The sequence below is a fragment of the Manis javanica genome, chromosome 6, assembly GCF_040802235.1.
Source record: "Manis javanica isolate MJ-LG chromosome 6, MJ_LKY, whole genome shotgun sequence".
In the NCBI taxonomy this organism is placed as follows: Eukaryota; Metazoa; Chordata; class Mammalia; order Pholidota; family Manidae; genus Manis; species Manis javanica.
Genome location: NC_133161.1, coordinates 95,834,687 through 95,851,177, shown reverse-complemented (window position 1 = coordinate 95,851,177; position 16,491 = coordinate 95,834,687). Strand labels below are relative to the sequence as shown.

General features: G+C 42.0%; 1 protein-coding gene across 4 annotated transcripts in view; it reads left to right on the top strand.

Annotated features, from left to right (window-relative positions):
* GLI3 (GLI family zinc finger 3) overlaps positions 1-16,491 on the top strand; it is a 266,600-nt gene that overhangs the window by 178,233 nt on the left and 71,876 nt on the right. For 3 of the 4 annotated variants that reach the window (XM_017677942.3, XM_073239078.1, XM_017677945.3), the window contains 3 exons: positions 931-1,136; positions 3,822-3,968; positions 8,344-8,545. In XM_017677942.3, coding sequence (XP_017533431.3) covers positions 931-1,136; positions 3,822-3,968; positions 8,344-8,545 — 555 coding nt within the window. The remainder of the gene's footprint in view (positions 1-930; positions 1,137-3,821; positions 3,969-8,343; positions 8,546-16,491) is intronic. The other variant, XM_073239077.1, reaches the window with a different exon arrangement.

The window sequence follows — 16,491 nt, the reverse complement described above, 5'->3', positions numbered from 1 at the left end:
CACAAAACATCTTCTATTAGAGAAGGAACAGACGGCAAGGGCGTTGCACACACTGGCCGTTAGAACGGCTCTCCCGGGGACCTCAGGGGTGGCTCCTAGACATGAGTCCCCAGGACCATATCAGGGTACCGTGGCAGAAGTTGCTGTAGAATTGATGTCATCAGGCAGAAGCTTACGTTCCACCTTAGCCCATTATAACCAAGGCATGAGCCTGATCAAAACCCCATTCTTTTCCAGCTTTCTAACTCCAGAATTGCTTAATTACTGATTGTTCAGTGGACATGGCCAATCAGGACGCCACATGAAAAATGAATCAGACACTCAGCGGGCCTCACAGAGAGGAATACCTTCGCAAAACTGGTTTTACTCACAATCACCAGATCCTTAGCAGTAAAGCTCTAGCATGGATGTATAGTGTCTGATTTCACATTTCTTACACACTTTGGCAATTATTCTCTCTTGTTCATGGCCATGTGCATGCTCCGACTTCCAGACCAAACGAATATGCATTCTTTCTCTTTCCTTTTTTCTAAAATATATAAGGCTGTGATGATGAGAGGTAAGTTTTCAATGGTGAAACTGCTGTTCAGGTCAAATGGAAAATGTAATCTCAGCAACTATAAGCTCTAATGCTGTTGTTAAGATTTCTTCTCATGAGGAAAGCCAAAGGCTGATCTTTATTTTCCTATATTCAGAGGGCCATGAAATTTCTCAAAGGTCAATTTTCTTTGCCCAAATAATTGTAAAGTAGCATCCTACCTGAATTATGTCACCATAATTTTAAGGTAGTAGTACTGGAAATGTATATGCCTGATATCCCCCCCAGCCACCTTGAGTTCATATGAAACCTTACTGTCCTCTGCAGACAGCCTCTGCCTGCAGAGATGTTTGTCTCATGCATGGCCTGTGTCTGGTTTTCTTTTGACCTAGGCCTTCTGCCTTATCCAGCAGCCCAACGTACTCAGACCTGCCCTTCATCCGGATCTCCCCGCACCGGAACCCCGCTGCAGCTTCGGAGTCCCCCTTCAGCCCTCCACATCCCTACATCAACCCCTACATGGACTACATCCGGTCTCTGCACAGCAGCCCATCTCTCTCCATGATCTCGGCGGCCCGGGGGCTGAGCCCCACCGATGGTAAGTCTCAGACTAAGCCATTCTGCTGCCATACGTCATACCGCCTCCAGCCCCTGCCTCACCTCGGATGTGCATAGAATAGCTTTGGTGGTTAGTGAGTGTCCACCATGTCCCAGACGGTGCTTAAGTGCTGAAGTGCATGCTTTCATTTCAGTGCTGCGACACCTCCATGACGGTGGGGTTATTACCTCCATTTTCAGGTGAGGACAGCAAACGGCAGAGGGGCCAAGTAACTTGCAGCCGGCTCCATTGGCTAGTAAGTTGCAGAGGTGGAACTCAAAGCCAGACTCTCAGACTCAGAAATCCTTGCTCATTTCCATTGTGCTGTTTGTGGCTCACATATGTTTAGACTGGCTGTGTAGCTTTCACACAACATGGGTGTGTAGCAGTGCCTTTTGCTCACCTTCTATTGAACAGTTTTCTGTTCTGCATGTCTGAGATCATGTTTATGTGACTGTCCATTAGAGCAGTGCTCCCCAAACTCCAGTGCACTTACACGTCACCTGGGTGTAGTGATCAAAGGGGTTCTGTGTGGGGTGGGGTTGGGTGGACCTGAGATTCTGCATTTCGGAGAAACTCCCAGGTGATATCAGTGTTGCTGTGGACCACACGGGGAATAGCAAGGTGTTTTGAGAACACAAGGGCTCAGATCTGTTGCCCGTGACCTCTCTCCTAGACTGTGTCAAATGGAACTGGAAGAGGGATGGGGTAGGAAAAGAAACAAACTTGGACTTCAATTCTGTTATATTTCATGCTTATTTTAAGCTCTCAAGAATGAAATTCCTGTTGGCTCTATTAAATAACTCCCAATTACTTTTCACATGACTCTTTTTTACTGGAGCTGGATATTCCACAACTGCAAAGGTATAAAACTTTCCCTTGATTCAGGAAGAGCATTTCCCATCTCATGCACACATGTATCAGCTCACTTGCTCACAATAGCCAGAACCTGAATTAAGGTACAGAATTACGTAAGTAGTATTAATTACAAATAGAGGATTCTGGGTTCTCTGCTGCTCATGTCGAAGCACAGGGAAACACATGCAATCCATCTCACCCATCAGTGCTGGGGATCAGTGTGCACTGTCCACACCCTGCCTGCAGAGCCCTTCCTGAGGCCTGCTGTGTGTGTGGTGGGAATAGTAGGTGCAAGGCTGTGTGACGTTTCTCAGCACATATTTGCTCAGTTGTACTTTCTGGAATAGCTGTGCTCCAGCAACAGCAGCCAGCTCGGCTCTTTTTTTTTTTTTTCCTTCTGACTCACTGCAGTAGTGGTACTTGTAAGGTATCGAAGGGATAAGTTTTGCCATATGTCCAAGATTCACATTTTAAAATTAAAAGTGTGAGAGAGTCAGACCGGAGTTAGTTGTTCTGCTTCGGATTTGGTTTTGCAATGCAGAAAATGGAGCATCACCTCCATGGAACCTGGGAGTTCTAGAAAATGACTAATGGGGAGCAGAAGGAGACAGATGTAAGAAAGGCTCACTAACAACAGACTTAGAATTATGCCTGGCTTGCAGAAATGTAGTTGGGCCAGTGGAAAGTGGTATGTTTAGTTAAAGCAGCTTGTTGTTTGCTTTCTGTAGTATTTAATGATGAATGAATAAAATATTCTTTGATCGGTTGTTCTGCCTCCCTCTTCTTGCCTCTAGAGTCCAATTAGCACTCAATCAAATCAAGTCAAGCCATTAATATTTCTCTTTTGTGGTCTAAGGTTTTGTATTTATATATATGTATATGTATTTATCATGTATAACATGTATATGGACACAATTGTAAAACATCTGGAGACCTATTGCTAAAATGCCCATGTTTCTACACTAATGACTGTTAGACTGACTTTCATTGATTGAATGCTGTGTATTAAGCACTTTACATGCATCATTGCCTTCATTGCTCCCAACAACCTCATGACACTGGGATTTGTGTGCAGATCTTGGTGAACCTGGAGACCACCCTCAGTACTGCTAGGGTATCTTGCTGCTTTTGCATGTAAATTGGCAGGTGGAAACTGATAATTTTCCTGCTCTTACAGAGCTGACTCTTGCTAGTAAATTGCTCCAGATTGATAGGTATATTTTCCTTTGGATTTTGTAATGAAAAAGAAAAAAAGTTTAAAATTATGGAACACAGATTTGCAGCTTATCCCTCAGCTGTGTTTTATTAAAGTGGTGCCTTGATCACGTGTAAGCACTGCATCCTCCAGGTACTGAGACGCTTTCATCAGAAAGCTCAGGGAAGGATTTTATGTCTGGGAAGATATCATAGTTGTCTGAGTTGTCTCCTTCTGTAAGGAATGTGAAGATGCACTGCTTTGGTGTAAGAAACTATTTAGTATGTGGAGGGGGCAAATGTGGACATTGAGTGTACATGCGTATGTACATATGTACATTTTAATTATTTTTGAATTCTTGGTGATGTCTTTAACTCAAAACATTTTATAGTATATTTAGTTTTTTTCTCTTCTTTTTGTTCCGTTTTTTTCACTATAAATAAATAAATATAAACACATCTCTGTAGACTTCAGTGAAAGCACAGTTTGAGTTAAAGAAGTTTAACGAGAGTGAGCCATAAAAGGAATGACTGGTACAGGCCGCCTGGCAAATGCACTTTGGGATGTCTCAAGAGAAGCTTCATGTTGCCCTTCTTCCAACTAGTAACTGGTTCTCTTTTATCCTCTGCTAGCCCCCCACACTGGAGTCAGCCCGGCAGAATACTACCACCAGATGGCTCTGCTGGCTGGGCAACGCAGCCCCTACGCAGACATCATTCCCTCAGCAGCTACTGCTGGAGCTGGTGCCATCCACATGGAGTATCTTCATGCCATGGATAGTAAGTGATGGGCCGTTCTCTGCAGACCTGGGGGTGGCCAGTGCTAACACATGGAATGGAGAGGAAGATGCAAAGATTAGGTTGATCGCTCAGCTTTCCAAACTGGAGGAAGAACCACCAATATTTGGCACATTGGTTTCCTTGGTTTTCTAGGAAGCTTCTGCAGATTTGATTATCTGGGGACTCCCTGTTTAGCTCAGGGACACAGTGAACTGGAAGATGCAAGTGATTGTAATTTGGCAGATACACAAAAAACTATCCCTCCTTGAATGTGTTTGTTTATGTGGGTGTATGACATCCAGTCACTCTTAGATTTCATAGATTTTATGCTTTAAAAATTAACTGAAAAAAAAGACTTGGTTTTGCATTTTTTCATTGATTTTTTTTGCCTCGTGGATTTTCTTTACATTAAAAATTATATTTTGCTAAGACCTTTTATCTAGGAAAAATAAAAAGCATTTCCAAGTCAGAAGGGGCTTTCTTTTAGTGCATAGCAGTGGAAGAAAATGGGATCATTTGATGCATTTTATATCACATCATTTTGGATCCCTCAAGGCTTATGATGACCCCTTTGGGTCACTTACCTAGACATACAGATGAACGAGCCTAGGTTATCACTGCTGAAAACATCCAAGAGTTCTTGCTCATTCAGATTCTTTACATTCTGTTTGCTGGGTTCCAGGAAGTCAACCAAAAGCTTCATCCAAGGCGTAGCTCGATGAAAGCCAGTACCCTTTAAATGACAGCAGCATGCCTTTGAGTAGGGCTTACACTCAAGGTTTTGTTTGTTTTTCCTAGTAACAGTGCTTTTGCATCTGCAGTCTGTCTGGGTTCTTCTCTGACAATGGTGTCCTTGGCACCTCTCTAGCAGTGGTTAGGAATTCAGCCTTCAGGTTTTGAATAAAGAGAAGGTGACTGGTCTACACAGGGTGAATCTAGAGCTTTAGTCTTGCTGTCATGGACTGTCGTAGCTCTATTCCACAGGAATGCAGCTTGCCATGTTTCCCATCTCGGAGCTCAGCACCACACACAAAGTAAATATGTTGCACCTTCTGCAAGGGTTTTGTTGTTTGGCTTTATAGAGAACCTACATTTCAGATGCAGCAGGAGCACATTTCAATTAGGGATTGTTGAAAAAAAAAGCCCAGTGTTATTATGCAAATTAGTTATTTGAAATCTGCAAATAAAGAATTAAAATAAGAGAGACTCATTGGAAGGTCAGCCCACATTACCTTCTCAATTTGATGAGAATGGGTTTAGTCAGGCAATGGCAGTTTTTACCTAAATAAAGGATGAAGCTACTCTTTTACTTTGTAAAAACCAATTAAAGGAATTTTAATTTGCCTGAGTACATGGTGAATTGATTGTCATTAAGTAGGAATTTAGATGTCCTATCATTCATCACATAAAAGGAAACCTCCCTTCTCTGTCAGAATTTTGTATTCGAATAGAGAAACACAACAATTAACAGAAAGCCAGATTGGAGGTATCTGTGCTGGAACAATAAGAATGTTCAGGTTTACATGCAAGAATAAAGTTGCAGGTTCAGTGAAGCACTGGGCCACTCTTTTCAGTTGCTTTGGAAATGTTCACTGTCCATTCCAGCAGCTCCCTTAAGCAGAGGATCCCAAGTCCCCGTCCCCAAGTGCTGCCTTTCTCTTTCTTTGGTTGCTTATTAGGGGGCAGGGAAGAGGTTAAAGTTATTAAAGGGTTGGAAAGTGCTTTAAGCACTGTCTTCCTTCCCTCCGAAATAATAGAAATAACATCTAGTTTAACAGAACATAGGAAGAGTACCCAGACTTTAAGCCGTAGGATACTTTTCCAGTGGAGAAGCAACACGGTTGTAAATTCCCACATTGGATGCACACCTGCAATGACCCTGCCGCACAGGGTCCAGCTGGTTGCTCTGACCCATTGTTACAGATCTTCAGGACTCTTCCACCGGCAGAAGCCACAATAAACTGGTTTCACATGAGCACTTGACTTCTAAATGCACCAACAACAGTCACATCTGGGTTTCAGCCAGCTGCAGAATAGAGACCCAATGTGTGGCACGGCAGAATAAACAAGTCTGTTTTAGGACTGTAATTCTGCCTTTCAGGATTAGAGTGCTCTCAAAAGACAGGAGAGCAAGGAGTCTTGCAAGGCACATCCTAGAGTTGAGGGCTCCTAAGAGCCATGCTATTTGAATTGGTGGAAACTGACTTAAATAAGAGCCTGTCTTGGAGAGGGAAACAGAGAGGGGCTGGAGTAGCCAGGCGATGTGTAACCTGCAGGGTCCATGGAAGGGAAGAAGTGGGGCTCCTGGGTTGTCTTTGGAAGATGTGAGGGGGATATAAGGCCTCCAGGACTTTATTGCATCAGATGGCCTCCTTGTCTAGTTAGTGATTGTAAAAATTGGAGGTGTTCCGGGGATCAGCTCCATCCAGAATGTCCTTGGGATCACCAAGCAGGGTTATGGTGGAGGATTATGAGGTATGGGCAATGGCCTGATTTGTCCTTGAAATAGCTTGGAAGTGGAATGTATTTCTTCACTAAGAAACTTCAGTGATGAAATGAGCATCTCATAGTGAGTAGGTGTGCAATATTTATTTGTTAGGCAGATGCCATGATAAAAGTAAGATGTCCATCAACATCCTAGAAGATGCGTGCATCATTGGGGTTGCTGATTTGGGGCTGATATTCCCTAAATCAGGCTAATCATGAAATTATTCTAAATGAAGATACTCAATTTTAAATGTGCCTGAAAGAAAACTTTGAGTAGGTACCACATTGGTCACTGAAATTGGTTCTCTGGTTTTATACATGGATGGTACTAATACTGAGTTCCAATTTGTGATTTACTTTTTACTAACTATAAAGTATGTGTATTTATTTCTATAATATAGAGAGAGTCTTTCATGTCCATCTATTGCATTTCATTAAGTTGTCTCAAAGCATGTTGGGTTGTTACCCTGTGTCAGGGCCCATCTTTGATGAAGAAAATATTCCCAACCTATTTTCCAGACCGAGTGCCTAGAGTTTGTTCTGTAAAGAAAGCTCACCTTCTACTCTAGTTTTCTGGGTATCTCAAAATGTCCATGTTCCCGTGTGTGGGTGCACCCATGGTATGAAATGGAAACCCTCCATTATTACTTAAAATTAATCCTGTTTGATTTGCCTCTGACATAGTGGGATTAGGTTCTCATTCTTTCACTGAACTATAGTTTGATGACTCTGTAATGTAAATGTGACCTAAGAAAAGGTAGGAGTGGGTCTCTGGGCCACATTCAGAGCTATGTCCTGAAATTCAAATCTCTAATATCTACCAAATTGAAGGCAAATGGGCATTTAACTTTTAACTTTCCAAGTAAAAACCATTGTATCAATTTGGCAGCACTTAAGTGTGAGTTACTAACTTCCAGATTAGAATTTCATTGGAGGAATCTTCTTGAAGGCTAAAAGTTCTAATAATAAATAATAAATTCTTTATTCTCTGTTAGTTCTTACTAGAAAAGAAAGTCTAGAGAGTTAAAACAGACTGACTGAATCTCATTATACTTACAGTGGGGTTCTTTCCCCTCCTTGGAAAACCATAAACAAAATCACATCCCAAGATTTTGTTTCTTAGGACGTAAGCTGTTGGGTTATGGGAAATTGAGGGCAAGGTTCCTCAATCTTGGTATTACTGGGGCTAGATAATTCTTAATCATGGCATCTGTGCCGTGCACAGCAAGGTGTCCAGCACCATCCCAGTCTCTACCCACTGGGTGTAAAGAGCACCCCATAAGTTGTTATAACTAGAATGTCTCCAGATGTTGTCATATGTCTCCTAGGGGCAAAATTGCCTCTGATGGAGAGCATTTGTTTTAGTAAAGCTTTAAGAACTCCATGGATCAGAGAACTACAGAAAATTGGAAATGAGGGCATAAATAGCTGAATTTTTTATTTTTGGATACTTTAATTCATCTTTCTCTTGGCCTCATTGCCTTAAAATGGTGCATTTGGAGTGGGAGGGGTGGTGTGCTGTGTAACCGTGGGAACCACTGTCTTTGTCGTTTGTGGTGAATTAATGACGGGAATATCTAAGCCGCCGTCAGATTCATAAATCACTAGAAATGAGAAGGATAACACATAAAAGTCCTTCCCTTTTGTTTAGCAATTTATCATTTTGCCTGCACATTAATAAACAGAGCTCCCCTGAGGTAAGGCCTAGGAAGATAAATTTCGCCCTAATTTTCTCAATTGTAGCCAGTAGATCACAAGTGGGTGGAGCAGTACTTGTCACCGGAAGTTGCCAGCTTCTTCTTCACTTCTTCCACACAGGCGAGTATCAATAAATAACTGGTTCCAGTACAGCCGCAGGTAATCCAGTTCTGTTTTGTTTATATAACAGGCACCAGATTCCCCAGTCCCAGGCTGTCAGCCAGGCCGAGCCGAAAACGTACACTGTCCATATCACCACTGTCTGATCATAGCTTTGACCTTCAGACCATGATAAGGACGTCTCCCAACTCCTTGGTCACCATTCTCAATAATTCCCGCAGCAGCTCTTCAGCAAGTGGCTCCTATGGTCACTTATCTGCCAGTGCAATCAGGTATGTATTTTCCTGAATCCATTATGTGCTTCTTTAATAAAACATCAGCCCTTGACTGCACCTGAATTTGCAGGACTGGCTATCTCTGAGGAAGAATACTGCGCATGGAACTGGGCGGCACCTGGGGTGCAGGCTAAGTATCACTACGGTGAATTCCAGAGCCAATTAATGGGCCCCAAATAATTGTTTTTGCAGACTGCAGTCAGTAGCCTGTGTGTAAACATTTATGACTACTGGTTATAATGAAATCTACTTCATAGAGACAGTGAATATGGCAAATCTTTCAATCCGAGCTCTGCTTACTAATTATAGTTCGCTAAAGGAAAACCTGACTTCATACCTGGTGATGCAGGAACAGGAGCAGAAATCAGAAGGCTCGCCTGGTATTTCCCTCTCCCAACTGCTACTAGGGGGAAAGCGGAATGACAGGCGCATGTTTAGTCTAACAGGAAATAAATGCCTTGAAATTGTAACATAGCTATCAGAGTTCCTTTATTTTCTATTAGATATTTTTTGTTTAATTTGAAAGATCTCTACTTTAGCCATTCTCCTTCTCTGTACAATGAGAACATTTGGACACAGCCTTCGGTGAAGTGTGTTATGTCTGTACCTGTGTGTGAAGGTAAAAACGCAGACTTCTGTGAACATGCTTCGTAGAAAATATTTCTCCCTACTAAGGACCGGACCAAACTTGGGCTGATGTAGGGAATAATTAAACCATCTTATGAAATTTAGGTATGTTTACATTGCTCTTATGAGCTAATCACTTCTTGTTTTGAACTATGCTAATTAACAAATAGTTATTTTAGACATAGAATTAGGCAATATTCTAATTAACTATGCAACCCTGCTTATAGACTTCTGTTCTCATTTCCCCTAAGTTTTTCACCCATAATTTAAGAATTAAGTAACTAGCAATCTTTGGAACTTTAGTATTGCAAACCACGGGCGATTCCTTGCTTTAGTACATATTACATATTAAAAGTACATATTAAAGGCTGTTTTCACTAGCCTTGTTTTGAGCAAATGAGGATTTATTGATTGGTGTGTTTCTATAAGTGGACAAAAGCTTTAGTCGTTAATTAATGGGTCTTTCATGACAGATGTCTCTATTAGGGAAACCCCAACAGCCCAGAAAAGAAAAGGGTTGTCAGTAATAACATACTATATTTACTAGAAATGATGAGTGCCCTTGTTTTTTCCATAATGTTCTCAGGTATAGTTTTAATGCTCTGCTTGTCAATTATCAGCAGTGCTCTTTGGCAGGCAAGTTAATGTTTAAATATTGGTAAGTCCCACTTTGATATGATGTCGTTTCCTGCTGCTTTTCTTCATGCTTTTAATACGGCTAATAAAGTGTGAAAATACAGAGCGAAAAAGCAAATAGCTCTGCTTATATGAGAGTAGTCAGTTCATAGAGAAGGGTCCCAGGGTGTTTTCAGGATTAACCACCTTAGTCACAAATGTAGACTCTGGAGTCGGACACATCTGTAGCCAATTCTAGCTTTGCCACCATGCATGCAAACCTCATTTGCCCATGGGCTTTCTGAAGTCCAGTCTTCACATTTGTAAACTATAGACACAATACCCTCATCATGAAGGGACACATTTTATTAAAGCTCGTGTGGATCTGGCAGGCCTGATGATGACCTCTGCCTGTGGGCAGTCCCAGGAGAACTGACCCTGGGTGGTCAGTCCATCCAGGAGATGAGCTGCCGTGGCCTGGCCATGCCACCCCATGATCATCCCCATACTGTGCTGAGGAAGGGTGCTGGTCTCAGAATCATAGCCTGGCTGTGCCTGCACTCCTAGCAGATGTTCCTGGGTCATAGACTGCCAGTGACCATATCTCAATTTGCTGAAATTATGTAATTATTATGTGGCTTGACTAGAAGTCATGGCAGCATGGCAGTGGAAATATGGCATGCAAAGATACTCACAAAAACGGTAATCACACACAGAATCACTTTGCGAGTATCCATTTCTCTTGCTTTTCCTTAAGTTTTCTTCCCCCTTACTCTGCCCAGTGATCTTGACTTCTTACAGCATCTAAAGGACTTCGAGTAGAATGTGGTGCACGGATGATCCCAGTGCTGTCTTTACTTTTCATGGCCGACTTGCTCTCTGCCTTTTTCCAGGTAATCTAGTGTTAGTGCTCCAGACTGTCGGTGCCCTGACTTGGGATGATCATTTTCCCCTTTCCAAGGAACTACAACAGACCCTGTTATTGTCAGTAGAGCCAGAAGGCCAAGTTCCTGTGGAAGAGCACTCGGGTCCAGAGACCCTGGGCTAGGCAGGTGACCGAGGCCTCCTGTGCTCAGGGCCTTCCTTGCCTGACCTCTTTCTGGCAGCCTGACCTCTCATTCTTCAACACACCTCTACCATGTGAGGATAAGGTGTAGCTTTTAATGCATGGGAGGTGATACAGATAACCCAGGGTGAGCTCAGCTTGCCATATGATACATGAGTTAGAATAATTATCATCAGTGCCACTTGTCAGTCCTTTAGTGGAAGACATGTTGCTTTGCTTGCCCTGTTCTAAGTTTTCCTTCTGTGGTTTCTCAAAAGACTAAAAATAGAAATACCATACAACCCAGTAATCCCACTTCTGGGAATCTACCTGAAGAAAACAAAAACAAAGTCACTAGTTCAAAAAGATACATGCACCCCTGTGTTTATCACAGCATTATTTATAGTAGCCAAGATACAAAAGCAACCTAAGTGTCCATTGACAAATGAATGGAAAAAGAAGATGTGGTACATACACACAATGGAATATTACTCAGCCATAAAAAAAGAAATCTTGCCATTTACAACACCATGGATGGACCTAGAGAGTATTATGCTAAGTGAAATAGGCCAAGCAGAGAAAGACAAATACCATATGATTCTGCTTATATATAGAATCTAAAAAATAGAACAAACAAAATAGAAATAGATCCATAAACACAGAACATACTGGTGCTTGCCCTAGGGGAGGTAGGGCTATGGGCAAAATAAGTAAAGGGTATTAAAGAGGTATAAACTTCTAATTATAAAATAAATTAATCACAGGGATGAAAGTACAGCATAGGGGATAGTCAATAATATTGTCATATCTCTGTGTTGACAATAGCCACACTTATTGTGTTGACCATTTTGTAATGTATAAAATTGTCAAATCACTACATTGTACACCTGGAACTGATATAATATAGATCAGCTACATATCAATAAAATAAAAGGCAAAACCAAAAAACCTGACTTGAGGAATAACCATAAGTGTTAGGATCAGTGGATGACAGGGCAAGGAAGAAGCCAAAAGAAATCTAAAAGTGTTCACCAACTTTCTCCAGAGTGAAGAACACAAGGAGGAATAGGGATTTGGGATGCAGGTAATCTCTGCGGTATTTGAAGCAACACAGTAGATGTGAGGTGCACTCACTCTTTCTGTCTCACAGAGATTTTGGAAAGTGTAGTATTATTGTTCTTGTTTGACTCATCAGCACAGGAGGTCTTTGCAAAAGCAAGTTGGCAAAGCAAAGGTTGCATGGCTGATGGTACAGTGCCAGCATGCCAGGCCCATGCTTTTTAACTTACCCCAAATGCAAGTGACTTTGACTCTGTTTTCTAATACCTAATCGGCTTCTGGTTTTGGCAGTCCATGGAGTAATGATGGGGGTAAACTGTCTAAAGATGTTATTCAGTTGAAGGGCGCATATTCAGTTTTCTAAAAAATTCCATTGTGATCTCTTTCACTTTTGTGTCCCACCCCAAATATATCCCTACAAGAGACCGATTTATTATTATATGAGGTATTATATATTATTATATGGCATTTACTGCTCTTTGAAATTCCTGTACTTAGTGGCTTATCTAGTAGTTTGCTATTTGTTTCCCTCCACTAGAATACAAGTTCTGGAGGCTTGAGGGCTGTGTGTGTCTTGTTCACAGCTGTACTTCACCTCCCAACATCTGCACCTTGTCACCTTGACACCACTCAATGAATACTTCATGGGTGAATAAATCGAGTTCTTAATGAACAATTAGAATTCCAGTCACCTCCTTCATTAATGGAGTTTTCTACATAGTAGATAAATAATTCTGGTTTTTAGAATGCTACAGTCTATAGGAATAATGTATGTCCATAGGTTGATAAATATATGGAGATGGATACAGAGGGGTGGATAAAAATTAAGGGATAAAAAGCAAATGTCTATCTTCCGTTTGTGTTTGATTTTTGTGTTTATACACTTACTTAGACTGCCTTAAAAATACCATATAAAGCAAATATTTGTTCACAAAAACTTATTGGCATATCAAAACATAGCACTAAATTCAGTCTAAGTTTTCAAACATATTTTCTAAATGTATGTTATCTTTTTTTATATCATAACTAAAATGGTAATTCAAAAAGTTAACTCCATGCATTGGGAAAGGATGTTACAAATTACTCAACTATCTCAAAAAGTTTCAATTTCTCCCTCATCCTGAAGACTTCCTTTTACGACCAGATGACTCACTCTTTTTTTATTAAGGTATTATTGATATACACTTTTATGAAGGTTTCACATGAAAAACAATGTGGTTACTACATTCACCCATACTTTCGAGTCCCACCCCCATACTCCATTGCAGTCACTGCCCATCAGTATAGTAAAATGCCACAGAGTCCCTATTTGCCTTCTCTGAGCTACACTGTCTTCCCCATGATCCTCCTCCCCCACACCATGTGTTCTAAACATAATACCCTTTCATCCCCTTCTCCCTCCCTCCCCACTCCTCCTCCCCCACCCCTCCCCTTTGGTAATCTCTAGTCCCTTCTTGGAGTCTGTGAGTAGGCTGCTATTTTGTTCCTTCAGTTTTGCTTCATTGTTATACTCCACAAATGAGGGAAATAATTTGGCACTTGTTTTTCTCTGTCTGGTTTATTTCACTGAGCATAATACCCTCCAGCTCCATCCGTGTTGTTGCAAATGGTAGGATTTGTTTCTTTCTTATGGCTGAATAGTATTCCATTGTGTATATGTACCACCTCTTCTTTATTCATTCATCTACTAATGGACACTTAGGTTGCTTCTGTGTCTTGGCTATTGTAAATAGTGCTGCAATAAACAGGGATGCATATGTCTTTTTTGAATCTGAGAACTTGTGTTCTCTGGGTAAATTCCTAGGAGTGGAATTCCGGGGTCAAATGGTATTTCTATTTTTAGGTTTTTTTGTTTTTTTGTTTGTTTGTTTGTTTTGTTTTTTGCTTTTTTTTTTTGTTTTTTTTTTGGTCGAGATGCTGGGGATCGAACCCAGGACCTCATACAGGCCAATATTTTTAGTTTTTTGAGGTCAAATGATTTACATTTATCAAATACAGCCTGTAGCCCTCCTCACACTCTGTATGGTTAAGGCTAATGCTATAAATGCCAATTAATGGCATTATCATGGAGATGCTTTTAACTCTTCTAACACCTTCCCCTAGAAATTGAACTACCCTTGGAAGAGAAGGTATTTCAAATGATACTCATCTTCCCAAAATCTGCTGACAAAGGTAAATTGAATGAAGAAATGCATCACCTGCTCATTTTTAACTCACTTTGAGTTTAATGGCCAAAATGAAGATGGTTTGTGTGCTTACCTTCAGGTCTGGCATGGCAGGCCAGACACCAAGGTGGGTTCACCAGCCAGAGCCGGCTTTCTGTTGCCTGCTCTGACGAGCTGTGTCGGCTGACCGGAGAGCAGGTCGTTGGTTCCTGCTCGAACTCCAACAGCAGGCCCTGGAGTAGGGAGAGGTCTGTTGGGCGCCACGCTGCTCGGGCTGGGTAGAAGCCAGCCTCGACTGTGGGCTGTGGGCTGTGGCCAGGAGTCAACTCCTTGTTTATGTCGGAGAAACAATGTAAATATGAGTTAAGTGGTAAACACTGAGGAATAGATGAATATGGGGCCACATGACCGGTGTCCTCAAACTCTCTGATCAGAGCTTCTAAAAGTTATGAAATGAATTTCTCCCCGTATCAGTCAAAGTTCTGAAGAGTAGTGAAAAAAGGTAGTTTTCCTTTATTCCCACATGTGGTCATTGGTTTTATACAGTACTTCATCTAATCAGTTCCTCATTCATTCCTCAAGTTCTTAGTGGTGCATTCAGCTAAGTGCTAGTCATGGAGGTGGAATGAGAACTGAATGAGAGACACGAGCCCTGCCCTCATGGAACTCACCGAAGGGAAAAGCCTCCAAGCAGACATGAGGAAATGATGGTGCAGACAAGGCCGGGGATGGTTAGCATCAGGCTGTTGGACTGTCAGCAGCCCAGGACACCAGAAGGCAGTAAACACGGGGCTGTGAGCCAGAGCACAAGACAGGAGGTAGGGCAGGGTTGTGCACAGCATCATGACCCAGTGAGTCAAGAATAAGAGGAAGCCTTCGGGGACTGGGTGAGGCTGCATTGTTTCAGGGACTAGGAGCTGATGCTCAGCAAGGTTAGTGGCCTGATGCAAAGGCACCCAGCTACCTGTGCAGCAGAGCCTGGGGACCTAACTCTGAACTCCTGTTCTCTGCACCTTACTTCATTCTCTATTAGAAACCCTCCAATGGAAGGCACGGCTAAAAGGATTGATAGGAAACATATGCTGTAGAATATTAGAATGTGAATGTGGACTAATAGAATATAAAAGGGGAGTAATATCTGATCATGTTTCTAAAAAGTTGATCATGCTTTTTTTTTAGTCATGTCTACATGGCTGAGCAGCTCCATGATTTAGGCACTTTGAGCCAAATCTCACCGGAGCGTGTGGCACTGCCATTCACGTTCACAGAGATCTTGTCTGGATGTTTAATGGCAAGTAGCTTTTAAAGCCTTTAGAACGCATTCATCATATAAAGCCTGGTGTGTTTTTGTCCCAAAAATTACTCAGAGAGGACTATGCCTCAATGTAAAGGTTGGGGTGATACCTGTTTTGTGAGTGGCTCTTCATTTGTGTGCCTGTTTGTTCTTCTGAGACTGCCAGGTTTTCTAATAATCTTGTCCTGGAAGCTTGTGTGGATGGGAGTGGAAGTTTTATATTTTTCATTTCAAATAGAAGCATGCCTCCCCATGTGTGTCCTACTTACACACAGACAAATAATAACAGCTCTTGGCCCATTCTCTGCAAAAAGAATTGTTCTTACCTTGAATGACAGCTGCTGTGCAGTAAATTCCACAGCTGTCACACCAGAAAGTGGATGACCTCGTTAGTGCAAGAGCCACAAAGTATCACAAAGTTGGTTTTGATTAGAATGCCTCCTTGGCCCTCTCCCTGTCTCTCTCCTTGAGCCGGGTTCTCCGGTTGTGGTGCCCTCATGTTGCCTCTTGCCTGACTTTACCTCCCATTCTGGTTTCATGAGCAGAAGGGTCAGGAGAGATGGAATACCAAAAAGCAAAGAGCATCATTGGATTCATGTAGAAAAACGGGCTGTTTGCAGCATGGTTTCTCAGTCCCAGTGCCTGGACCTAAAGTAATACATCATAAAATCATCCATGAGTTTCTCTTAAGGATGTTTTCTAAAACTCACATCTGACCAAAATTTAAAGACCAGGGCAGTTGGAAAAAAATGTGTTGATAAGTAGTTAGAATTGATTTTACATTTAAAAAAAAAAAGGTATCCTGAGAATCCTAAGGTGCCACATACTCTTTACTCTCCACATGGACAGGAGGTGGTGCCTTTGATTCAGCCACCCCAGTACCACCCACGCTAAGGCTCAGCGGTGATTCAGTTTTCTAATCAATCACAGGCCTGCCCAGCTCTGCAAGACACTTCAGGTCCTTGTGGCATTCCAGAGGTGAACCTGGGAACCCATGAGCCTTTCCGCAGAAGCAAATATAAATAAGATGTGCGGAGTCCTGCTCAGCTGCCCCCTGCCTCCCCGTCCCTTCCCCGTGTGTATGGTGCATAACAGAGAGGAAGCCGAGCACTGCACTTCAGTGGCAACTTTATGGAAA